The sequence below is a fragment of the Lampetra fluviatilis genome, chromosome 47 (assembly GCF_964198595.1).
Source record: "Lampetra fluviatilis chromosome 47, kcLamFluv1.1, whole genome shotgun sequence".
NCBI lineage: Eukaryota > Metazoa > Chordata > Hyperoartia > Petromyzontiformes > Petromyzontidae > Lampetra > Lampetra fluviatilis.
Genome location: NC_136321.1, coordinates 10200476 through 10227434, shown reverse-complemented (window position 1 = coordinate 10227434; position 26959 = coordinate 10200476). Strand labels below are relative to the sequence as shown.

Sequence of the window (26959 nt, the reverse complement as noted above, 5' to 3'; positions counted from 1 at the left end):
AACACAGGTGTTAAGATGGTCAAACACCAAACAGAAACCTTTTGTAAGGTCCCATGTTGTAGCTGCTCACCCCGAGATATAAATGCCCTGATAGTGCATTGTCTTTTGGCGTTCTCTGGTCTAACACTGCTTGAGACACGGCCATAAAGAAGGCTGTCTCTGGCGTAGACCAATCAGTATCAAAGACAAGGCATATATCACCAGAGCGTGTTTTTGTTTGCATGTTCACCACAAGTCCTGTGTGTGGTCAATGCGGGCTTGGTTCCTTGCGAAAGGTTTCTGTTTGGTGTTTGAACATCTTTAACACCTCCTGCTTCATTGCCAGAAAGAGTAAAACCTGTTCGTAGACTTTGATACTGGCAAGAAAGGTCCCAGGAATTGAAATAGCGCCTTACCGGTAACAACGTGTGAATGTAACGGTGGAGATGAGGTGAGGAAGCAATGGGGGGCAAATCTGCGATGCCTGAATTCAGTGAAAGCGAAATTTATGACAGTAAATTATTATGCATGGATTCAATGAATGGGGGTTAAATGAGTGATAGCCATAAAATACGAAGAAGAAAATGGGGGCGGTCATGAGGGGGAAAGATTAAGGGGTGGTGGAGTGAGCAAGGGAACAATGAGCGAGTTCTGAGTGAGGAGCGGAAGTGAGTGAGCGAAGGTGAGTGTTTGATGTGGAGGGGGAAGTTTGTTCCAGTGAAGGAGGACAAGAAGAGAAAGCGTGCAAAAGCGTAGATTGAGCACAAGGAGGTGGAACAGAGAGAGACGGCAAAGATAGAGAACGTAGAGGGGGAGGCGGCGACGTAGAAAGATACAAGCGGGGCAAGATTCGGTGGGGCAAGACCAAGAAGGGATTTGTACACCAGGGCAGTTGTCGTACCGTTCCCCGACTGCTTACAGTCAAATGACACGGGCTCACCTCCTTCTTGCACATGTCCTGCTCCTGCGACGTGTAAAGTTCACTCTCGTCGTCCGAGAACGAGTCCGACTCGTCCCCGGAGTGGCTGGTGGACAGCGCTGGGTATCTGGTGCATGACACGCAGGAAGCGGCGGCGGAGGCTGGGCACTGCTGAGCCGGCGGGGGGGAGCAGAGGCGAGGCCCCGGGGCGTCGTCCCCGTGCCACACGGGGCCCGGCTCCCAGCGCCGCAGCACCGGGCACAGCTCGAACTGCACGGCAGAGGACAGCGGGGGCAGCCGGCACGTCGGCGGTGGCGGCGCCTCGTGGCTTGGCAGGGAGAGGTTGATGGGCGAGGGCCCCGCGCCGGACCCTCTGCTCTCCCCGCCGCACAGGCCCCGCTCCGCAAGCACCGCCGCCGCATCTTCCTCCTCCTCCTCGTACTCGTCCTCCTCGTCCTCCTCTTCCTCCTCGTCGTCGTCGTCGTCGTCCTCCCCGGCGAGCCCGCCGTGCCTCCTCGCGCGCGCGTAGCAAGCCGCTTCCTCGCCCGCGCTCCCCCGCCTGGATTCCGTCTCCGTGGCCGGAGTGTCCGAGGAGCGGCGGCGTGCCGGAGGGAGAGAGAAATCCCCGACGGCCTCCCAAGTGATATCCACGGTGCGGCCCCTGAGCGGACACACGACAGCCGAGGGGCTGTAGCCTGAGGTAAGTGGGTACTGAGGGCTCCGGGCACCTGGCTGGCAAGACGATTGCAAACTGTAGGTTGCTTGGCCGCACAGGAAGCTTTTCCTGGGGTCCATCTGAGGTGGTAATCGAGAGGTAGTAGGTATCGAAGGTTCTTGCGACACGGTGTGTTCCAGGTCCATCCCCTCCGGCGAAACCTGCTCCTTGACGCCAAAGTTCGTCACGTGCCGAGCCTCGTCGGTGGCCGTCTGAGAGGCGTTGGACTCGTGCTTGGAAGGTGCCGAAGCGGGGTCGCCGTAGCGTTCCTTCGAGGAGCCCGTCCACCACTCCGGGGACGCCGCCTCGAGGCGAAGCGAGCCTCCGAAGCTGTGCTCCTGCCGGCAGGCCTCTTGGAACCTGCGGTACTTGGGGCACAGGTTGGAGAGGGAGAGCGCGTCGCCCGCGTCATTCCTCGAGCAGCGTATCCGCGTCACGTCCCTGCCGGGGGCGTCACGGGCGGCGGCGCCCACGTGGCGGTCGACGAGCCTCGGGTACGTCGAGTCCTCCTCCCGCGCCACCTCGCGGCCGCCCCCCGGCGCGCCGTGCTCGCCCCGCTGCTGCGGCTCCGTCTTCACGGATCTCGACGCGGGGCACAAGTCCACGGGGTGCCGTTCCGACCGGGGGCACACAGGGGGAGGAAATTCCGTGCCCTGGGCGTCTCCGGTGGGCTCGCGCACGCCGGCCTGAAACTTGATGCCGGTTCTCGGGGAGCTGACGATGACCGTGACGGAGGCGTCGGGGTCCCGCAGCGGGCACATCACGGGCGGCGGCCCGCAGGGTTTTTCGGGCGCCGTCGAACCCACTCCCCCCTCGTGCGCATTCTCCCCTCCGTACTCGGGAGTCCCCGTACTCCTCTGCGGGGAGAACCGGGGCTCCCGGGAACCGCAGAACCTTCGGGCGGAGGCCTGCGGGCAGGTGATGATGCTGGCCTTGGCCGCGTCCGTTTGCGAGCACGGCGATGAATTAGCGAAGCCGCTGGCCAGATCCTCCTGACCGACGTCGCCCGGACATTGAGGCTGGCGCTGGCATTGCGCGGCCCGCGGGGTCAGGCCGCACCTCTGGGAGTTCTGGAAACGTGGCGTCGCCAACGCCAGCCTGGCATCCGGGCGCTCGTCCTCGGCGAGCGTCTCCTCGCGCTCGCAGCTCGACTCGGGGCTATTGGGGCTGCGGGGCCTCCGCTCGCACCGCTGCGTCGGCCCGCCCGGGGCGGCCTCCGCGCGGCTGCCGGCCGCGCCGCACAGGACCGGGCCGCAGGCCGACGCGGGTCGGTAGGGCGCCGCCGGCGAGCGCGCGGCGCCGCCGTCCCCCCGCTCGTCGCCTCGGCCGTCCCACGCCCGTGCCGCGGCCTGCTGGTAGCGCACGCGGTCCGAGAGGGGGAGGGGGCAGGTGGACGGGGCGCCGCCGGTGGGAGTGGTGGGGCCATGGCGAGGGCCCGCGAGCTTGGAGGCGAGGAACTCGAAGCAGGCCTCCTCGAGGTCGTGGACGCGCAGGAGCGACGCGCAGCGGGACACGTCCGCAAAGTTGTCGCGGCTCAGGAACAGCTTCCCCGTGTAGGCGAACTGCAGGAGGGGGTCGAACCCAGCCGCCGTGACCTGTGGGGGAGCACGGCCAATCCTTCAGACCCGCACTTCGCCGTGAAATTCATCCCAGTTCTGGACCTCTTTGTGTGTACGCACGTGTCCCTGCAATGCCGTGCCCCATTGAACATTATCAACCCGTACGGGGCGGAATGGGCTAACGATGATAGAGCAGCAGGGTTTCCAATTGCCAAAGTTATCTCGGCCCTATCCTCCACATCGCCCTCGATCACCATAATCCCTCTGGCATCAGTAAAATGAGCCCCGCTTGGTGATGCAAAGCAACCGGAGGTTGCCCTGTAGAGGGAGGCGTAAAACGGCGATAAGTGCTGTCGGCAGCCCTGCCGAAGCAGCCATGGAAATTCCATGTTACCATGGTGGATTGAGTCGGTCCCACTTCATTACACTTCCCAGTATTCAACACGTAAGTTATGCGTAATTGTTAGCTCGTAAATACTTGATTAGCACACATGGGGACAGCTGTTATATTGCAAATTTTAAGTGGGATGTTGTGTTTTAAGCTCGGGTAAAAATCCTTTACTGGACGTGAAACGATTCACCGATTAAAATTGAGGTTTACATTCTTGCTTTGTGCACGTGTAACAATCAATTATTTTCTATTTAAGTTGCTTGGAAGTCTTATTTTGGAGGCAATGGACGTGGTTTTGTCTTTAGAAATGAGGGTTAACTAAGAGGACGGCCGTTTGTCACCGGGCCGGTCAGGCCGCGCGGGGAAGGGGAGGGGGGGGGTGACGACGTTAGGCCCGGTGCGTCGGCGGAGGTGGAGGCGACCGACCTCGGCGGGCAGGGACAGCGTGGGCCACGGCTCGGGCTGGCAGCCGAGCGCCGACAGGAAGTAGTCGCTGCACGCGGCCAGCACGGCGCGGTGCGCTGGGAACCGCCGCTCGCCCGCGCGCACCGTGACGTCGCACAGCAGCTCGCGCTCCCGCTGTGCGTCGAGCCGCCGCAGCACGCCGGCGCCGTGCTCCGCGGACTCGAACACGAAGCCGCCCGGATCGCTCATCTCTCCCGTGGCGAGACTGCGGGGCGGGACGGACACACGCGCGCGCGCGCCGATGAGAACGGGCGCGCAGTGCGCGTACGCGCGATGACGTCATAACGCGGAGGGCGGCGCGCCCGACTCGGTGCGATCGTTCTACCGCCGAAATACGTCAGCGGAACCCGCGGGACTGCGCCGTGCGGGCACAATCCAAGGGAGCCCGGGTGGTGCGTGGAAGAAAGGTGGAGCGCGTGCCGACCGTGGCACGCCCTTGTTTGCTCAAGCACACCACGTGTCCCCCCCATCGCTCACTCGCCAGGGCGCTTTAACGCCACAGGCTCGCCAAACGTGATGCGATGTCGATCGCAGGGTGGCATTCGCCCCCGGACGATGACGTGGCCACGGTGGCTTAAGGGCTCCGCGAGTTGCGCAAGTCTTACTGATAGAACTTGTAAGGCATACAAATTGAACTTAGATCGTCTGGTTCGAAGGAATGGGATTTGACAAGGGAGGCCGTCACTTGAAGCGGATCCGAGGTTGCTGGATGGAACAAGCGGAGGCTGACCAGGACGGGTGGACCCAGCACGTGTGCTTTGTAACAGACGACGCCGACTTTGTACAGGGTGCGCTGTGGAATTGGGAGCCAGTAAAGTCGACTGCAAAGCCCTGAGGAACGGGAGAAGGGGTCGCGTCGAGCGCAGAGCGCCTCGCGGCAGCCGAGGCGGTTTCTGAACGAGTGCTGAAGACGCTCGACATTGTAGACATGCTGGAGGGTGTTGCAGTGACGCATGTCTGTTCATGGGTTGCGCAGAATTCAAGCCTGCAGGAGGCAGTGCAGCAGGAAGGTTTCTGCCCTACCGGTGCGGCATTTGCTATAAACTGTTTTTTTTTTTATTTTACGAGGTAAGGCCCACTGAGCTGCTATGTAGCTCTTTAACAGAAGCGACCTGGCTATCACAAATGATAGCTCAACGAAGCGATTCCGTCATGTGGAAATTGATGGCAGCCAAATACTCTAAACGCGTGGTGGTGTTGATTCTAAATGTGGAGGGAAAAACCGGAGGACCCGGAGAAAAATCCACGCGACCACGGGGAGAGAGACACGCAGACTCGAAATATACAGCAGGCATCAGGGTCGGGATTGGACCCACGACTTCCTGTGTACCTGGCGAGGTTGTTAACATCTCCTAGCCAACGTGGCGTCCACTCTTAGATCCATTTGTGTGCAATACAACTGACAACCACCGTGCTCGTCCCATACAGGAGAACCCCTCTAAACAACGGTCATTGGTTCCACGGAACTGGTCATGAAGTGAGTATAAGAAACACATTAAAGGATTCGTTCTTTCCAATGGCATGAAAAGTTACCCTTTTTCACCCAAAAAACGTACTTTATAATATTAAAAAAATGGATATTAATACATAAAGATACTAACAACATAATAAACACGTAATATTAAAATAAACATGGTTAATAAATGCATTAATTCGAATTTAGTCTACCTACTGCAGACCATCGTTAACAGAGGAATGGTCGGTAAATTAACAAATTGGGCTCTATGGAGGCCCGTCTTGAAGCGAGTTGTCGTTTACAGCGGTGGTCGTTAAGAGGGGTTCTACTCTCCACTACTCTAGATTACACTATACACTACAATAATATACACTACACTATACACTACACATTGGGCTCTATGGAGGCCCGTTGTTAAGCGATTAGTCGTTTCCAGGGTTGGTCGTTAAGGGTTCTACTGCAGAGGCAGGTCTCGGACATTGAAACGTGGAGAGCATTTGAGTGTCATCTCCCCGCCTATCTGTTTTCCCTCAAAGCAGGGTGCTTCCCGCTGGGTGGCAAACGCGGCAAACACCCCAGAGTGGACGTCGTCGTCATCACGAGTCTCGGGACCGACGCCTTCCTCACTACAAACGCCCACAACGGTGTTGTCAAATTGAGCCACCGGTGGCACTGGGACCCTGGTTCAATGCCTCACACGGCCTGTTTAATTACTTGGATAAATCACGACGATGTAGAAATTCCCAAATGTAAAAAGTGAATTCTTAACATGCCGTCTGCTCACAGGGGTTTGCATTGGAGTTCAACGTGGACTAATAAGGAATTAAAATGAAATGCGGGTGGCTTAACACTTTGTAGAAACCAGTCCCTTGAAGAACTGTAAACACAAGAATCTTCGTGCTTACACATTTGTGGGTTAATATACGCCACTGGTTACATATGCAATTCAAAAGCACTTCATGTGCTTGCCTTACACAGAACCCAGCGCATACACCTAAATCGTCTAAAATTATTGAGGGCCCTTGGCATATTATAAAGGCTTTGTGTCGTTATATCAAGCGGGAGGGCAACCTCTTCTGCCAGCAGCTCAATTTAGTGCATTGGGTAATGATTTTATTTTAATACGTAGTAGTAGTAGGCTTTCTCTAACAATATTATCCAAAAGAGAGGTTTTTGGGTTAGATCGCGTAAATATATATGTCACCACCCGACACAGCCAATGAGTAAGGTTTGTCCAGGTAAATGCAACATGACAATTTGTTACTAGTACAGCACACCGGTGTGTTGGGAGAGTAAACCCACTTATAAATGTATATTTACATGATCTAAGCCAAAAACTCGATTATGGATAATGATTTCATGCTTGTGGCGATATTTCCAATAACCACCTGCAAAACAACACGAAATCCAGCAATTGGCAGTTGATGATCACGAAAGGACGTGTGCCCTTAATTGCCCATTGCAACAAGAAGCGCGTTACATCAGAGGCTCCCGCCTGTTGCCAGCGAGGGTGCCCGCACGAGTGCATCGCAGCACGTGGCTTTCTGACGAGACATGTGCGGTGGCGTTTTGGACGGGGTTTTTCCCGCCGACACTCCAGATTTCTTCCCAGGTGCGAAAACGCTCAGAACCGACGGAGCATCCCACCGAACACCCCCGTGGGACAGCGTCGAGACCATACCTTCACTGTTATTACAAACCTGTCAACCCCTTATCAGTGCCGACCTTATTACAGACCAACTCAGACCTTATTGGTCACCCCGCGCCCTTGTAAATATCAACGTTCATCCTACAAAGTCCCATCACAAGGGAGAAACACAAACAAATATGAGTTGTTTTTATTCAATTTCCCTGTACAAGAATACGGGTGAACCGTATGGGTTGACAGGTATACGAGACCGGGCGCGGTTTTGCCCGTGCACAGGACGACAACGTTGCTGTTGTGTCAGACATGGTTGTGAGAAGCCTCTTCACAACACACTTTTCCCCCAGTGGCAAAACATTAGCGGTGTACGCCGGACCCGTGCGTCGTCATCAGTCCGCTAAAACGATTTGGAAAACGGCAAGGCGTAAAATAAGATGGCGCGTCAATCACGACGCGCCCCGAAGGCCGTTTGCTAAACAGTCGTAACGACCGTGAGCATCGTCCGAGTTGTACAGCAGGGCCCAAGCTATGTGAAAAATGCAGGCGTCATGCAAAGCTGCCCGGTCACCATTCTCTCCTGCACCCCCATCACTCATCGCAGTTGTACACAGCCGACACACACACACACAGGCTACCTTTGTTTCATGATATCACAACAACACTTTGACCCAGAGAGGAAATATGGTACGTGGTGTTATCTACACGCCCGTTCAAGGCTACTTTACACATGTTGGGAAAATGACGCATCCAATTGGCCTGCTGTGGCCGTAACCCCCACAGGCAACACAGCATCTGAGCAAACTCAATTTGTACCGCGTGCACTCGAGAATCAGTGGCCGAATGTAACAACAAACCGTGCTCATGCGGCGGTTACAACACAGCGTAGCTCTACGTAGCATCTAAACGTAGCCGCGTGCCAAGAGGCTGCATATAGTGGGACGCGTGCACTCCCTTACACCCGGACCGCCGTTTACGTGGATCTCGGAAGCTAAGCAGCGTTTCAGCCTGGTCAGCTGTACTTAAATCGGTGACCTCGAGAGCTTGCCAAGTGTTTTAGGTTGCAGGTGTGGGGGATAGAATATGGTCAGGCTATACCGAGGTGTGGGAGCCCTAGTGGGCGTTTGAAATCCTAATAGTGGCATTCTGTCCTGCAGCTGGGATTTGAAAGGAGAACTTAAAGTTTCCATCATTATCATCGGCCATGACCAAACCGCTGCTGGATATAGGCCTCGATAAGTTTGCGACATCCATCGCTATCCTGCACCATGACGATCTTCCCTACTGCACGCACTGGAGCTCGTTTCATCGCTCCATCTCACCCACTGTAATAAAATAGCACCCAACCGTTATCTTCCATTAACTCAGCGTGCCAGGCAGGTTAACACGCAGCGGCAACGCGATGTCTTCTTCCACGATCCTCTTGTACGGATGTGGATTATGGCAAACGTCGTCCACGCCGGCTCCCACCCGGCGCCACCGGTTGCTGTAGACCGAGAACGTCCTTCGGCCTCTTTCCCATCCCTTGCGGCAAAAACCACCACGACGACCCAGACGGGTGGAAGGTGACTTCAATGGCTCGCGCTCCCCTCCAACTCGCCGGGCACAGTCAGGAGGGCGGCGACAACGATTCTGTGCAGGCGGATTGACATTCCTGGCATCCCAGGGTCCGCTGCCATTTGGAACCGTGCGCTCATCAGGAATGGCGTCTCCTCAAAGGGTTTCGAGGAAAGGCCAAAGAATTCCTAAACTGTGAGGCCCTTGGTCCAATTAATCTGTGCGCCCGTGCTCTCTCCGCCCCACAGTCCTCCTAGGGGCTCTAGGGGAGCGAATCGTGACGATGCACGCCAAACGGCTCGACACACGATCCTGTGTTTTGCAGAGAAAATGTTGGCAAGCCGGCTGCCTCGGCAGGCCCGGGCATGCAGGCAAACGTACGGCTGGGTACGCGCGCGGAGCCTGCGCAAGGCTCTCTCGTGACGGCCGTGCTGAAGTGACGCCTGTGTTCCGATGTACCCCTCTGCCCTGCCGGTACCTTCATTCTCAACGGCTCGGTTCTCAATGAGCAAGCTACGTGGAACTAACAGTAGTACCACCCGTTCTTGAAAGACAAAGAACCGCCTGCTTGTCTTACGCACAACTACTTGGTACGGCTATACCCACTGGAAGCCTTCCCATGCTGACAGCAACCATGACTCTGTCGTCTTGTAACTCTTCTTCTGCCACGTGTGTTCTCTCTCTCTTGCCTGCCTGTCCTTTTCAGAGTATGTAGCTATCTCCAGGTGGCTCTTCCTGCCATAATTTTATAAAAGGCTGTAGGTTTTGTTCCTCGCAAGGCCATAACTAATGAGCACTTCATTCCTTAGTTTGAGGTTGACAATTCTCTTACTCGTGAGATGTAGGTCACAGGTGTGCGCCCATCTGAGCCTAGCATCAGTCACTATGGATATCTACCCAGAGTCGGAAGAGCAGAGTTTTTTTATATTCTGCATGGATTGTACGATCGAGCCAGAAGCCGGGTTTGAAAAGGAGTTCCGAACAAATTCGGAGGAAACGAAAGCAGATCAAGGTCCGAGCAGAACCGGTCCCTATTGACATCATCTCCCTTGCCACCCGGGATGAAATGGGTGGGGCTTCGCCAAGTCTACCGAGTCTACATCAAGACAAACATTTGGTCAACACCGTTTATTAACGAAGAATCAAAATGGTGGACGCTGCTTTTATGTTTAATTCTGCACAGGTCAACGCAGACGATAAAAGGTCAGGCCCAGAGCTAATGGCCGAGTGGAAATGCAGCTTCTGCACGATTAATCGTCTGCGGTTTCAATATCCCAGGGTGTCCAGCCACTTTGTGGATACAAGCGGACTTACAGCACCGTCCCAGTCAGCAACTTTGATACCAGTGTCTCTAATCAGCTAATTAGTCACTGAAGACCTCACCACAGAGTGTATAGCACCCACTGTGCAGCAGCAGCAACAACAGCTTTGGTGACTCTCGGCAGAAAAATAAACCAGCGACTCGGTGGTCAGCACGCCGCCGACCGCTAGACTATATCCTGCTGCCAGTTTGTGATTAACCGAGGGGACCTCAATCCACAGCCATAACAGAGTGGTAAAAGAAAAGTGCTCCAAGGCAGAATTTGTTTTTCGGCCGAGCGTGTGTGGGTGGTGACTTCCAAGGCAGCAGGGGCTTCTCTCGTGAGTGCTTGCGTGTTTTTTGTTTATCTCACTACGAGCACCCGATACAAATTGCAATCGCAGGTTGGCCCTATCGGATAAATCACTGCAGCTGTAACTGGACCCAGCCACAACAACTCCACGAAAGACGCGTTCAACCTCCTGTTCACGACGTCTCACGCACCTGCACACATGTTGAAGGCATCCCAATTTGTCGAGTAGTTTTTCAGATACGCCATACATCATCTGCAAAATAAATAACACGTAGGCTTTCGCGACCAATATATGTATAAGAGGTTTTCTGGGTTAGATCGTGTGAATATAAACGTGTTGTTAAAACCGCCAACACCCGACACAGACCAATTAGTAAGGTTTGTCACGTAAAAAAACGTGAAAATTAGTTACTAGTTCAGCACACCAGTGTGTTGGAGAGTAAACCCACAACATTTACAATTCGAGTACTAGTAATTAGAATTGGACAATTCAAATTGTAAATGTTGTGGGTTTACTCTCCAATAAAGATGAGCCACGTGGCACCTCCGATTAGCACGATTGGCTACGTACGGTGCGGATGAAGTTCAACATGACATACGCACGTGCCGCATCGTCATTCGAGCAGAGATATCCATTTGCTTTTACATTTTATCTCTTAGATTGTTACCTCCTCCACCGCCACACCACACTCCTGCAGCCCTGAATGGCATAACGGACTCTCGCATTTCCACTTCGCAGCTTTGGCAATATCTGGCAAAGATTACCAAAAAGCTCTGGGAACTGAACTGTTCACACGACACCAAAGTCGCTCTGCTGCGAGTGCGACGACCATCTCCCGGTGGGGGGGCTGTAAACGGCAGAGCACACAAGGCTGTGCGCCCCCCGCCCCATCATGCCCCCCCCCCCCGAGCTGTTTTGCACATCACCGGCTGGGTCGGTCAGGTGACGAAGGGGACTGACTGCAGAGCACTGCAAAGGTAACTTCAGGCACAGGCATGTTGGCACACTGCGAATGTTGGTGGCACTGCAAGTTAAGCAGCTGGGAGCGTGACCATTCACCCAGACAGGCGCTTCAGAAAGTCGCATCCCACACCCCCCCACCCCACTGGGAGACATTAAAACCCCTTTTCTGTATTCTCTTCACGTTCTGCTGCTGTACTGCAGACGTGCGACGTGCCTCGACAATCCTAAGGGGGCAGTTTTCCTCGTCGAGGGAGAGCTATAGAAGTTCGTGCTGCCTGCCGTTGCCCATACTCCACTTCCCAAAGCTGTGGAATTCAGTTCCAAAACCGATGATTTCATTTTTTCCACCCAGTTATCAAGGAACATCAATGGCAGCAACAACTTTGCTCAAGTTTCCCTATCATGTAATACGGAGCCCTCAAGCCTGCGCGCACTGTCCCAAGAGCGCGGGGAACTGGCGAACGCAACAGAGCCGCTCTTTGTGTCCAGCACAACACCACAGCACTGTTAGGCACAACCCTCCCAGCGCATCACCACCACCACCACCACTTACAATGCGCCGTCCCCTACGTTACAAACATTCGCTGCACTTCGGCAGCCACACAACGGTAACGGATGCAGGCCACACGTGCGTTCCACCAGACGTCCCTCGACCAACGGTGCCAACGAAAAAAGGGCGGGCGCTAATCATGAACAGAACGCAGGCTGAGCATTGTTTCTTTGTCCAAGGAGAAATGCGATGAGAAAACGGGAACACGGTTGAGGGGTTCGGCCAGAAGCACTGGACAAGTGCGGGGGGGGATTCCGAGTTTGGATTTCAGCTGGAGCAGAAGCTTGTGGTGTCCTGTTAGCGAACGGTTACGTGGAACTGAACCAACCGTAATCGCTTCAGTCGGTTTTCGTGTTAAACCAAACAGGACCCGAAAACACATCCGCTTGATGTCTGTATGTTGAACTTCTTTTGCACCGTACATAGCCAACCTTGCTAATCCAAGGTGATGGCCTGAACAAAACAACCCACACTTCATAATCACATACACAGATATTCATTTTTATTCGTTTAAAATAGTTTCACTTAAAGCTAAACTAAAACGTGTACTTCTTTCAAGCAACAGCCCCTGAGTGGTGTGGGAGATTATCCAACAATTTTGCGAGGACTGGGCCTGTTTTAGTAGTGGGCGCATTTGGGAATCCACGAGCTAATAGATTTTGGAGTGGAGAGGGAGGGTGAGGATAAGTATATTGGGTGAGGTCAGAGAGGTACGAGACCTTGGGGGAGACTTTGAAAACAAAGGGGGACACGAGAAACATCAACCAGATAAAATGCTTAGTCTCCACGGAACACGTCCCGTGTTTGTGGCAACACTTCAACTCGTGAGAGTGAATTAATTCAACACGACCAACATCAACCCCCTGTTTAAGACTCCAAACCAATATTGTTTTTTTAACACGTAAACCTCTGTTATGGATAATATTGTTTTTTTTGCCTTTTAAACGCACGCACCGCACTCTCTAACCTATGAACCCAGAGCAGTCGGTCCCCGCCAGTGGAGTTTTTCCTGAGCAGCGCCCCATGGATCGGAAGCGGCGGAGAGCGCGGCGCCGTACAGTGGGGTCAGGCGCGAGCCACGGCGACACCCCACCAGACACCTGGCACGGAGCGGCAGGAAGTGAGTCACGGGGGAAGGAGGCAGCGTGCCCGCCGGGCCGCTCCGAGCCTCCCCCTTCCCCCGCGCGGCTCCCGGCCAGAGCGGGGCCCCCCACCACCCCTCCACCGTCCGAGGGGGGGGGGGACGGAGAAACGCCGCGCGCGCGCCCCCCGCGCGTCTCTCCGCTCCGCGCACAGCCCAGAGACGCGCGGTGCTGCTCCGTGTTTGGCGAGCACAAGCTGGGGGTGACATTCCACTTTGACTGGGAGGGCAGCCGCTTGCACGCACGCACGCTTGCACGCATGCACGCACGCGCGCACGCGCTCAGCAACTGCTGGCGATTTGACACAAAAGTGTTCCTCGCTCAATTAATCCTGCAGAGATGATCGGCCGATCCGACTGAGTTAGCCAGCTTTTGAATCTGTGACCCCATTGTGAAGCAGCCTGCCACAGCACCACCTCGCCAGATGTGCACATCTACAGAATTATTATAACTATTTTGTTGTGCTGTTGCATGGATAGCCCACAGGTTTGTATGTTGGATAAAATAAAACAAGCCCAAAGTGGAGGGTAGGCAATACAAGCATAAACCATAAAGTAGAATACTGTACCCAAGTATTGATAGCAACTTCTTGGTTTATCAAGGCGAGCTTTACAGAGAATTCTAGGCCGTGTTCTTTTGAGTAGGGCGTCACGTCGGGACGTCCGACCGACCCCTGTCCGAGCGAGCGTGCGGTACGGAGACCTGCGCGTGTCTGGAGGAACCCCACACGCACGGGGGAGAGAGCGAGAAGGCGGTGTGGCAAAAGAAGACGGGGCAGCCCGACTTTGTCGCGCCGCCTCAACGTCGGCCTGCACTTGTTAACGTAGCGAATGCGACGTCCACGGACATAACGCTGCAGTCAACAAGTCGAATAATGTTCCTGTGAAAATATTATCTTGACGTAGTTCATATCGCACCTTGACCGCGAATGACAAACCGAACAACAACACGATCCAAATCGCACAACACGGGCACACCTGCGTGGCCCGCGCGCGGGAGCGTGGCTCAAAGCGAGTTCGTGGTTGCGGACTGGCTCGCCGCACCAGCTCCCACAGCTCCTCTCTGGCGAGTGACGGACACAAAGCGGCGTTGTGACCACGCCCAGGGCACGGCAGCTGGAGGGGATCCCTCGTGGGAAGCAGCTGAACCGTTTCCACTCCTTCTTGGTCCCCTCCTCACCTTCATTCCCTCAACATGAGCCAGCACTTGTTCACGTAGCGTCTACCACATCCACAGACTTTTAACACTGTAGCTTTAGATTTTAAACAACGTCCCTGTGAAAAGTGAAAATCCCTTCTCATCGTAACGTCATTCATATCGAGCCTTAACCGAGAATGACAAAGTGACAACAATAACATCGAAATCGCACAACAGAGGAACACATTTAGAATAAATTGTTCCGAAGATATAAAAAAAATAACGTTCATTTCCATCAGCCACGATCTATCCACTTATGTACTGGACAGCTTTAGAGCTCATTGCATTCCTCAAGTACGAATCAAGATTCCGATTCGTGCTCTCGGGCGCACCCACGTGCTCTCACTTGGCTGCTGCTCTATCACCAGACTCTTCTACTATCCATCATTCCCTCTACAACACTGTCCTGCCCAAGACCACTTACTGTCTTTAATGGTAAACAGACGCTAGGGAGTGACATTTGGAAATAAAGTTAGAAATGCCTTGCTGTTCTTAAGCACCAATTAGCAAAGGGTACCGTTTAGATGTATGTTAAGGTCGCATTGGAGACACAGGCCTCTGTGTGTGTGGGATACATCATGTTGAGATGCATCGTAGAGGACCGTCTCAGGGCCAAGGTGAACAAGCCACGAGTGAGTAAACGCCGCGTGCCCTCTCGGAATCATTTGTGAGGGAGCCACACGTTCAGCCCGACTCGCACAGGCGCTTCGGCTGCCAGGACAGGTGCGAGTGTGCGAACGTTGAAGGTGAATGACGCACGAGCCGCAAACTGCATCGCTGAAGCAGCAAGACATGACAGCGAGATGACCGGGGCGGCGGCCCAGGGAGCCAGCGCCGAGCCAGCACTGAGCCAGTGCCGAGCCAGCGCTGAACCAGTGCCGAGTCATCATTGAGCCGGTACCGAGTCATCATTGAGTCGGTACCGAGTCACCACAGAGCCCACACCAAGCCAGTGGGGTTGTAGCACCGTGGGGTCTTGCGAGGGACACGTGTGAACAGAGCACCCGGTACTTACCGGGTCTAAAGATCAAATCCTTCAATGCAACCCATAGGCTGCCACTTCGGCGAGAGAGGCAGGGAGTGTTTAGAGGCAAGTGAGAAGGAATCTGAAAGGCTATATTTATACGACGGCTCAAATCGTATACCTTCTGTCAATCTGAAGGGTGCGAGGTGCATGTGGTGGCCACCGTTTGCAATGGGCATGCTCCAGGCCACGGGACGAAATTCATCATCTGCTGATCTGGAAAATCTCCCCGCGACAGCTGCGCCCTTTGCGAGCAATGCAAGAGGTAACGAGACCTTCGCACGTGAAATTTCACCGTTTAGTCCCCTCTCAAGGGATCCCCTGCCCCCCCGCCTCTCCCACACCAGCCACCATCCAACCAACAAACTGCCATGACTGCAACGTCACCACCACCGGTGACCCGCTCAAGTGTTCCGGGTGAGCGGGTGACAACGGCTGACAATGCACAGGCAAAGGTCAAACTCTCGACGACCTCTGTCTCGGCCAATCGCAAAGAAGGCCGAGATGGATATATTCTGGTGAAGGAACTCGACGGAAATGAAGCGTTCTGCAATGTTACACTTGCGCTGCCAAACCTAGCGTGGTGGGAATTAGCATACTTGGGACTTGACCGCTCAGATGAAAAGCCGAGCCAACCGCAGAGAGAGCTGCCCCCCCCCCTCTCATCGGACGGTCCAGGGGGAGCGCGAGTTCGCAAAGACTCCCGCAAGCTTCTCTGTCTCACTCTCCCCTCTCTCTTGCTCCTGCCAGGGCGAGTATCGGGTGAGCTTTAATTGCACGACTTGGCCACCTCAACAACCCTGGGACGAGGCAGGGCCACATCACGAGCCAGGGCCCCGCTAGGTTCACGCCGCTCCGGGGGCGGGAGGTGGGGTTAGTGGGGCGCGGGAGTGGGCGGGAGGGGGCCGGGGGGGGCATGCACGAGGCAGAGGATTTTGGGGAGGTTTTCCGCAGCAGATGTCCATGCGCTATGCGGTACGCACGCGCTGTAGATTTGGCAAACGCGGATCTCCCTCGAATTAGAGGGCGTGCGAGTTTTGTAAAAGAAAAAAAAAGGAAACGGGGCTCTTGTTGAGAACGGGGAAGTGGTGGTCGCCTTCACGCGCCCCGGGGAGCCTAGCGGTGCCGCGGGGGGAGGGGGGGGCGCTGGTTCAACTCCCGCAGCGGCCCCCTGACCCCGCCGCGGGAAAACTCCCATCAAGCCGCAGGCCGAGAGGCCGCTCGCCTCTGACCTCTCGCCGTAACATTCACAAGAACCCGCAGGCCTCGTGAGAGTTTCAGGCGCAAGAATTTCTGCACGCAGGAGAACCCCGGAATTACGAGCAGGTTCAACCAGGGCACAATTAAGAGTCACGAGCTGCACATGCTGCACATGCTGCACACGCTGCACACGCTGCACACGCTGCACACGCTGCACACGCTGCACATGCTGCACACGCACACACTGCACATGCTGCACACGCACACGCTGCACACGCTGCACACGCTGCACATGCTGCACACGCACACACTGCACATGCTGCACACGCACACACTGCACATGCTGCACATGCTGCACACGCACACGCTGCACACGCACACACTGCACATGCTGCACATGCTGCACACGCTGCACATGCACACGCTGCACAAACTGCACACGCCGCACACGCTGCACATGCACACTGCACACACAGTCGCGCACGCACACGCTGCACTGGTGAATGCACATTAACGACGAGGTGAGCTGGCGTGTCATTTAAATCCGGTGATGTTCACGCCAGGTTTCTGGATGATCATGGTAAAGAGAGAAGAAGGCGCGCAAGACACCGACCCACTCCTGCATTAAATCAAGGCACAATGCACATGTGAGCAACACGTGTGTACAACACACGTGTACAACACGCACATGTGGACGTACGCGGCTATGTGCGATGCGCGGACACAAGCACCGCAAGAGAGCACATCAAATGACGCCTCGCACTCGCAGGCCTCAGCTCTAAAGGAGCTCTCATATTGATTGCGCATTAATAACCCAGAGAGCAGGGGGGGGGGGGTAATGGTGGTAGCGCATGCGAAACTTCGATCCAACAAACGTGATTGGCTGAGGTTGGGCGGATTATGCTGGGATGGGAGAAAGACGTTGGGCGAAACACCGACCCACGCGTTGCAGCACAAGGTGCCTACAGGGGAGATATCGCACATCACCACCTACGTCAACAAGCAGGCTAGCAGGCTTTCGGCAATCACGTGTGTAAAAAACACGCAAATTACGCAAGGTGGGAACCCTCGTTGAAGAAGGCCTTGAGATTCAGTAAGAATTTCACGGGAAAATATTAAAATCATAACAACGAATCTCACACCCATGAAATTCACAATAGTTCAGTGCAAGTTGAATTAATTGGACGGTTATTGCCACGCAGACGGGCGTCTGCCGTCAAGGGGCAAATGGGTTGGGATAATAGGTTGATAGATTCAAGTCTGCTTTGAAAACCCATCTCGTTTAAAGTGGCCTTCCCTCTTGAGTTTGGTCGGTTGCTCTGGTTCTGTTTTTATTTCCTGCTTCTCATGCACTGCGCATTTGGATCCTAGGATGGAAAGTGCAGACTGGTGATGGCAAATAAAATATGACCAGTGGCGGGAACTATCCGTTAGGGAACAGCCTCGAATTGACTGAAGTCAGAAATCTATTATGCTTGTAACGGTGGTAAACGTAGCAGCCACGAATGGCTGGAGAGGCCTTAAGAACCAATGATATTGGGGTATATCAAATAAACAAGATCGATTGTGAAACCTTCATTTCGATGCATGCATCACGAGCTCAAGAATCAATACCAACTGATGAACCGATGCATCGCGACACCTCTACCAAAGTCGTGTCAATCTCACTGCAACCGCTCTTAGCAAGTGACAACACGGCCGATTGGTTGTCAGAGGGTTAGAATCAAGCGCATTGAATAAGAATAACATAAACATTACACACAGATGAATTTGAGCTCTTGAGCTGTCGAAGAAATTCATGGAATGAGACAGGATACTGCTTGGAAGGGTGGGGAGAATGGTTAAGAGCGCTTAGAAAAAGATTCAAGAACAGAACGTGATTTATTTTCCCCCTAAAAACTTTGAGATGGAAACCGCTTGGATAATATATCACCGGTGGGAAAATGAAGAAGATAATAAGTAACGGATGCCTCACAGTTGGGATGGTGTTCCAATATAAAAAAGATGAACACAAGGCAATTCAGCCAAGTCAATAGAAGAGCAAAACATTTGATTACTTGACCGTGACTGAGAGTCCGTGGGCAGTTGGATGATAACCATCCAAAGGTGAAAATACAAATCTAAAAACCTGAAGAATGAGCCAAATCATGGACATGCCGAGACACATCTCCGCAAGCCCTGGGGCGCGAGGGAGGCGGCCTTGGGTTTTATTTTCCAGCGCAGCCACTCAACAACTGCTGCTGCTGCTGCAACGGCTCTGCACGATTGCGCAGATGCTGCGCACACAGCGCCGTAGTCTGGCTCCGTGCATTCCACCTCAGTCTACGGTTATCGGCCGCACATTCCTCAGGTAGCCAGTGTGCTCGGCTCTACATGTCACACAGCCCAGAGAATGGCGAACTCAGAGGCCACATGCAGTCCCATTGTATTCACCATCGCCACGACCCGTGTGGCACTAATGGTCCCAAGAGCAGCCCAATAAACTGATGAAGCGAGTGATCAACTGCGTCAGAATCACCTAAGCGAGGACCAATTACCTGTCACTAACCAATTTACACCGTTCATAAAATTGTAACTTAAACCACATTAAAGCTCTCAGCCTGTCACCTTAAACAGCTGATCGTGTATTCATACACACTCAGATCCTCAACGTAAGCCTCAATACTATTGGGAGAAACAATGTCAAGCGATCACCTATCAGATGTGAATGTCACTAAAAATGATCATCATCATGTCAATTACTTACTCAGGACAGCCTCACTTAGTCTGAAGACTTGTTTCAGGAGGGTTTCTACATTGGGGATGTTGGCCAATGCCATTGTTGAGCTCTTTAAAAGCGGCAGGAAATGGGAGTACCCAGAGAAAGTCCACGCATGAGACAGGATGACAACACTGCCATCTGGCCACCTCGCAGCGAGCGCAGTCACCTTTGTCTCCCCAGTTCTGATGCCGTCTGCGTGTACGTTGAACTTCCTTCGCACTGTACGAAGCCAACTGTGCTAATCGGAAGGTGCTGTGATGCAGAAGCATGCATTCAATGAAAAGTATTGAACTTAAGGCAAGGTTCAGACACTAATATACACTTAATGAGAGTCATGGCTGCAAACCGCTAGGAAAAAAAACAAGCAAATAGGATATATTCGGCATCGTCTATCCGCATCTCAATAAATGCTTCCTGCCCATATACAGCACATGAACACAGAGAAAATGTAGTGACCCCCCCCCCCGTCCTTGTCGTTATGCAAAAGGAAGACTCAACTCAAAACACAAGTTCCTATTCAGTGCAGTTTCAGGCGTGACGCGGGATTCACGTGAAAAAATATGCTGCTACGGAGCCCAAACCAAAGCAGAAAGAGCCACCCATATCTCGGAAGATGTGCACCAACACACTTTCACTGCTAGGCTGTGGTACACTCAGGGCTATGGGCTACGGTGATCCACAGCCTGGCGATTCCTAAATTGTTTTGCAACCACACACAATGAGCGTCTCTGGCTGTGGAACACGGTAGTTTGAATCTTCGTGAAGAAGGAAAAAGTGTTTGGGTGCGCCGACACGATGCGCACATAGGAAGACAACGCGGCAGGTCACTGTTGCAATGAGACTATCGCCCGGCCTCTTGACTTCTCATCACACTGCCAAACAGAACAAAAAACACTCCACTTGTGGGAGATGACGGGCAATTTCCAGAGCAAAATAGCTGTTGCAGTGTGGGAGCCGGCAGGACAGCCACGTCACAACGCGTTGGTGCCTGCTGGGAGGCGGCAGTGAGTACTGGCTGGGGGGGGGGGCAGTCAATTGCAGCGCCGCTCGGACGCCGTCTGACAGGTGAATGGGCAGATTCCTTCCCCCAGCAGCAGCAGCAGCAGGAGGAGGAGATCCACGCTGCTGCACCGCCATGGCTCGGTGCGTTTCTGGAAACAAATAAAACCCCAATTCTCACTGGGTTTGTGTCTTCCTTCAAGGAGAAATTGCTCCTCACCGCAGGAATGTGGAATCTTCACCACTAAGGACCGCAGGCAAGGGATGGGCACCACCCCCCATGACTTGAAACAAGCGAACATGACACTGTGGTGTTCAGTACAGTACGGCACTCGCATACTTTGAGAAATATCCGCTTGTTCCCCGCCCCCCGTGATCTATTGCCCTGCCATGACTGTGCAGTGTCGCTGGATATCTGTCCGCCACTCCGTGACGCGGCTGCATAAAACCACGCGGAATTGCGGCTCGTAAACTCTCTCTCTCAGCCGAAGGTAGAGCACAGCAGACGCATCTGCAGAGGAGGGCACAACGCCTTGACAAACGTCTCCCGACGGCACGGGAACGTCAACAAGACTGCTACGTTGTAGAGAAAAGGGCCGTGTCAAAGCGTTGACGCCATTCACCAGCAATGCGCTCTTGGCAAAAAGGCCTTGGAGAGAAGACCACTGGATTCTATCCAAAGCAAGATAGCCCTGAGGTTTTACGGACGAGAATGTCATTGTGTTCAGGCAGTCCTCTGCCTGTTTAGCTCACAAACTTCCTGTTTATCTCACAAACTCCCTGTTTATCTCACAAACTCCCCGTTTATCTCACAAACTTCCCGTTTATCTCACAAACTTCCTGTTTATCTCACAAACTTCCCGTTTATCTCACAAACTCCCCGTTTATCTAACTCCGTGTTTATCTCACAAACTCCCCGTTTATCTAACTTCTTGTTTATCTCACAAACTCCTGTTTATCTAACTTCCTGTTTATCTCACAAACTTCCTGTTTATCTCACAAACTTCCTGTTTATCTCACAAACTTCCTGTTTATCTCACAAACTTCCTGTTTATCTCACAAACTTCCTGTTTATCTCACAAACGTCCAAGTAGTGGGGGAACGCGGTCATAGGCGAATCCCAGCAAAGGCAACGCAGAGCGTCCGCTGGTAAAGACATCGCCGTGAGAGCCAAGTGCCAACTCCTGCTGATGTTTTCAGACCCAACCGACCGCCCTCACTCTCTCCCCATCGTGCCTGAAATCAAGCTGTCAACCAAACACGAATTACACAAATAAGAAATAGGTGAACGCGGTACGCATCTGTCACGTGCGCCTTGGAACTGCAGTCGATCATCGATTATCTGGCTTCCAACATTATCCGGCAGTCCCGGGCCGATCCGGCAAAACCACCCCAAAGGCTGTGACCGGCACCGCATAGCTATGTTTTATTTCAGTGTTAAATATTATATACAGTATATTATACACTACATACAACTTAAAACACTGCACCATTCTCCAATACTCTGCACCCCGTGCAGAGTATTGGAGAATGGAGTGGTCCAGTAAATACAGTACCTTTTCACAGCCGGTTATTTTTTGTTGCATATTCGTATGTTTATTTATACCAATTTCACACAGTAAACTATAAAAAAAAAACACAGAAACAACACCTAAAAACACGTGATGCAAGAACGTACAAAAAAAAACAAATTTTAACTAATGATTAGGAGCGATTATTCGGCGTTTTTGAAAACCCGGCGTCCCCTTCCCCGCCCGATCATCGATAATTCGATGATCGATAATCGATAATCGATAATCGATGATCGACTGTGCCGAGGTCTCCCCCCCTGCCTCCTCCCCGAGCATGTCGGGCTCCCCCCCCCTCCACGACTGCTGCCGAGAGGATTTCTCTCTCCCTGCCTTGAAGCACCACGTGCTGTGTCCCCCGTGCACGTTGAGGATGTGCAGCAGCCAGAGAGACATGGACCCACCCCGATGGAACCCTGGAAAAAGAACGCGAGGCATTGGACCGGGCAAACGGGTGCCCAGCACTGTGAAGAACCCACATGGTGAGTCAGCACAAACAATACCCACATCACACATCCATCCATCCAGCAGCAACCACCTGGCCAAAGCAACCACCAACCTCGCCTCTGGACCACTCTGCCTCTACCCCCCACACAACATCCGCTACCATTCGCCACTAAGTGGCGGTGACGTTACCACTGCGTTTGTACGAGGCCAGGTGCCCTCCGAAGCCACGTGAAGTGTCTAAGGCTCGCTGACAGGTCAGGGGTGAGACCAGGTGCCATGGGTTGATTGACTGAGATGAATGGCAGATGCACCGGCTATGCCCTCCCCACACACACACACCTAGCCAGGACCACCATCTATCCTACATACACACTCGCCTGATATCACAGCTGCTCAACCCTGCAACAGTCGTCTCGTTCAGCGCAACCCCCCTTCACCTTGTGCACATCCGCACCTGGCCAGGGTAACAATCACAGCACCCCCCACACCCACCACCCCTCTGGCCAGCAGAACCTCGCAGCACCCATCACAACTCACCTGGCCAGGCCACCCACCCCACCACCCCACCACAGCTGGGTGACTTGCTGGTGACCTCTACTCGGGGTCCCGGCGCATGTCCCGAGGCCCGGCTCCGCCTGCAGTGTCAGCAGCACCACGTGGTGTCGCCAGGTCGGCCTCACCGTGAATCACGTGACCCCCCCCCCACCCCCGACCTCTCCCTCCACCCCCCCCATACACCACGTGGTCAGGGCAGATGTGTCTGTCACGTGACCGGCAATCGCGTCGACGGGCGCACGTTTTTCGGAGCGGCCGATGTGCGACTGGCGCCAGGTGGCGACGTCGCCGAGCGCAGCGATTGGCGGAGCGCGGCGCCCAATCAGCGCAGACCCCGAGCAGCGGCCAAGGCCGCGTGGGCCGCCGAGCCGAACTCGCGCCCCTCGTCCCCCCCCCCCTCAACATCGCCGCTTAGTTTGTCCCACCACGACGCCACGTGACGTGCCTCAGCCAATCAGAGGCACGGCGCGGTGGGGCCGCCGCGGCGATGGTTAAGCCGCGACCTCGGACAGCGCGGGCCCCCCCACTCGCCCCGCGCCCCTCACCTCAGCCGCGCTCCCCGCCCATGCGCCGCGCCACAACGCCAAGGCGAGTGCAGCCGCGGCGGCGTCAGAGCGAGACGGTGGCTCCCGTGCACTCGGGGTGGGTCTCCTCCTCCTGCCTGCAGCAGCAGCGGAGCGCGGAGCCACCGCGTCCCGCCATCACGGCCCCTCCCCCAGCATGACGTCACGCGCGCAAAGCCGGCCCCGCCCCCCTCGCCGTGACGTTCCTGCCAGCTTCAATGTTGCTCGAGATCGCGCTCGGATGACGTCACTTCACCAATGTCACGGCCAAGTGGGAGCGAGAGTGACGTCACGGCCGGGCGCTTTGTGACCCGCATCGGGACGCAACGTGACGTCACGCCTCGCGCGTGTTCAACATCACTAATATCTGATAATACCGCCGTGGAATCGCTCTACCGTGATCAATGTTGCTGCTCGTTGTCACACAAATCTGTTTTCCCCACTGAACATATACGATATGCAAAGTTTTGCTGGCTGGCTGGCTGGCGTGCGGGTGATGTCACCGCACACGCTCCACAGACAAAGCCGTCAACCCCTCGTCGGCATCCTCGCTTGTTACAGACCAGTTCAGACCTCATTGGTGACCCCCGCGCCCTTATACATCTCAACGTTCATCCTACAAAGCCCCATCACAAGGGAGAAGCACAGCAATAGACACAAAACATTCCCGCATTGCAACGTCTCCGCTGTATGGACCTGCAAACTCAACGTCCCTGTATAAGAACACGGGTGAACCGTGTGGGTTGACAGCTATGGGCATAAGAACGTGGCATTTCCACGACTGGCTCAAGGAAGATGGCAAGCAGCCAGTGAACACAACAACAACAGCACCCGACATTCGGCTGGTAGCGGCTTGCAATCGGATTACAGCAGCAGCAGCATCGCCTCCATACCGTGACAGCTTGGCAGGACCCTCCTGATGAACAGTTGTGACTTTTCTAGCTAAACAAGCGTGCTAACAATAGCACACCCGTCACCCATACGGTGTACCCGTGTTCTTGTCCAGGAAAAGTGAATTTTTAGGTTCATTCGGTGTACGGACGTCTCAATATGGGGAAAAAAATGTTTTGTTTATTTGTGTTTCTCCCTTGTGATGGGAATTTGTAGGATGAAGGTTGATATTTATAAGGCCACGGGGTTACCAATAGTGTCTGAATTGGTCTGTAATAAGGTAGGGCACTGATAAGGGGGTGGCAGGTTTGTAATAATAGTGAAGTCCTGTGACATTCTTTTAAACCGAGATTCTCCCTCGCACGTCCGCGGCTTGCATGCATGCGGCAATGATGAAGACGATGTTAGTGCGGGACAAGTGCTTGAACTGATCAATGAAGATTGTGTCGATTGATGGTAACGATAGATGAATAGCATGGTCACAATGACGACGCTGTTGCCACCGCTGATCCACATTTCGAAGCATGCATTGAGATTGAGTGGTTTGGTGCTAGAAATGTCCAAATGATGGGACATTTTGCTGAGCTGTCATTTGTGACCAGGTCGCTTTTGAAAAATAAGTGAATACCTCAGTGGGCTATGCCTGGTAGGATGGGCATGGTTTAGTTTTATTTGCATGCGTTTGGGTGGTTTACCTTTCTTGTACTTTGCACTGGTATCATGTTTATGTACCGCTTGTTGTAATGTTCTTACCCACCCCCTACTGGACATGTGAAAAAGAGCTATGGAGCTTATCGGATTCCCCAGTGTGAATAAGTATTCTGATTCACCAACCCCGATCCCGTGGTGGTCCACCAACCCTGTACAATAGTGGCAGCCGAAGGTGGGAATACTGTCCTGTATATCCAAGAGGCATTGGCGGAGTTTTGACTTCGATATTTTCAGCAGGGGGTGGGGGGGTTCACTTTGTCCCACATTCGGAATGGCGGGTGCATGTAATTAATTTATCTTAATTGTAAATTTCTGAAAATAAATTAATAAAGCTGTCCAGTTTGGGGGGCGCTGTCCCCCCGTACCCGCCCCACAGCCAAAAGGATAACCACTGCGAGATGCAATCACTGCGGACCCCCTGCCCGTTTCCAGAACTCTTAGCCACTGCATTACTCTCGCTCGGTGACACTCAAGCAGTGCCGGACTATCCCAGTAGCACAAGTAGCTACTACACATGTAATACACGTGTAGCAGCTGCTACACGTGTAGCTACGGGACCCGCACTTTCAAGGGCCCCCGCGCTAAATGCTTTCAAGCTATTAATTCCGGTTCAGTGATTCTGCGCTTGCTCTATTACAATAGTACTATACCGCCTTCATCTTTTAAAAACGACTGTGTTTAAGGTTAAGCGATGTCGTATTATCTGGCTGTATAGCAAATGAAAACATACAATTACTTTATTATACAAATACATTTTTAATGTTCTTTTTTTGTATTTAGGGCCCCTTTATAACACATTCTACAGGCACCACACGAGCTTAATCCGGCACTGCACTCAAGTCGTGCTTTTTCGGATGGCAACGCGACTCGCCTTTGTCGGGGATCGCCAGCTTCGCCACACGCGACCCTGGTGTCCGGCTCAGCTCGCTGGTGGCTGACCAGACGTCCTGGTAACAAAACGACTCGGTTTCCCCCCCCCCCGACACGTCTGTGCCCTGCCCTGGCGTGGGAGGCCACAGTCGTCGTACACCAAAGGGCCTTTTTCTGCACGAGTCGTGTGCCCTTGCACCCTAGCAACCCGTGTTCTTCCACAGGAGTGAGGAACCACAAAGGACCTGGAACTGTGGACTCGCACGGCAAGGTGCGTGTACTGTGTTGAACTTCTTTCGCACCGTACGTAGCTCACCGTGCCAATCGGAGGTACGGGAGGACAACAAACTAACACACAAAGAGCAGCTCTAAATAAATTACGTGGCGGAATAGAAGCGGGAGCCCTACACCACCTCCGTGTGTGGGAGCGACATGGATTGCGGTGTCTAAATCCGACATGCCTACTGCATGGGTCACATTCACCTGCCATTGCCCAGTATCATTGCTTGCATTGTTTAACATTCGTGTAAGCACCTATTTTAAACACGCAATATACTCTACATTTTCTAATGGTATACAATGCTTACACCATTGGCCGTGAATTGCCTTATAAAGCAGTGATCGTATATGTTCTGACCATTGCTTCAAATTGCGCTGAGAGTTCGGGTATAAAAAATATAACAGCACAAACTCAATAACCAGATGCGTTACACAAGACTGCAAGTTAACTGCCTATGATGTTGAGCCTGGTTAACTGTGGCTCTGCAAACTTGCATAACGAGGCATGCAGAATGCTTTCTAATAACTGCAGTGATTGATGCAAAGCTAAACACGTCCGTGCTTTCCAGACTCATGTTTCTCTCTATTATTAAAAATAGACGCCATACGATATTCTCTAGTCACTTGGCACACTACCAGCTGAGGAACCCCGAAATAAATCTGTCTCGCACCTCCCAGTTTCCACCTTGCATGTCAAATTGGAGCGTATTTTATCTGATAACATGTGTTCAGCCACTGGGGTTTAAGGCAGTTTTAGTTCCATTACAGACCTGCAAGTGTGGTGGTCTCAACTTAAATAAGACCATAATTTATGTTTAAATAACACTACCTGATTACCCATAAATATAACGCTCTTAAATCGGAAAAGTCTGGTGTCCGTTATTTTGTATTGGTAAAATTAGTCCCACGTCAGTTAACATCTTTGGCTAAAGCAGTAAACGT

At 53.4% G+C, this 26959-nt stretch overlaps 1 protein-coding gene across 1 annotated transcript in view; it reads right to left on the bottom strand.

The window, feature by feature from the left end:
- The window catches only part of LOC144947953 (transcription regulator protein BACH2-like), a 38267-nt gene extending 14765 nt beyond the window's left edge, over positions 1-23502 (bottom strand). The window contains 3 exon segments of the mRNA XM_078877387.1: positions 920-3208; positions 3990-4233; positions 23249-23502. Coding sequence (XP_078733513.1) covers positions 920-3208; positions 3990-4217 — 2517 coding nt within the window. The 5' untranslated portion in view covers positions 4218-4233; positions 23249-23502.
- Between the last annotated feature and the right edge of the window lie 3457 nt (positions 23503-26959).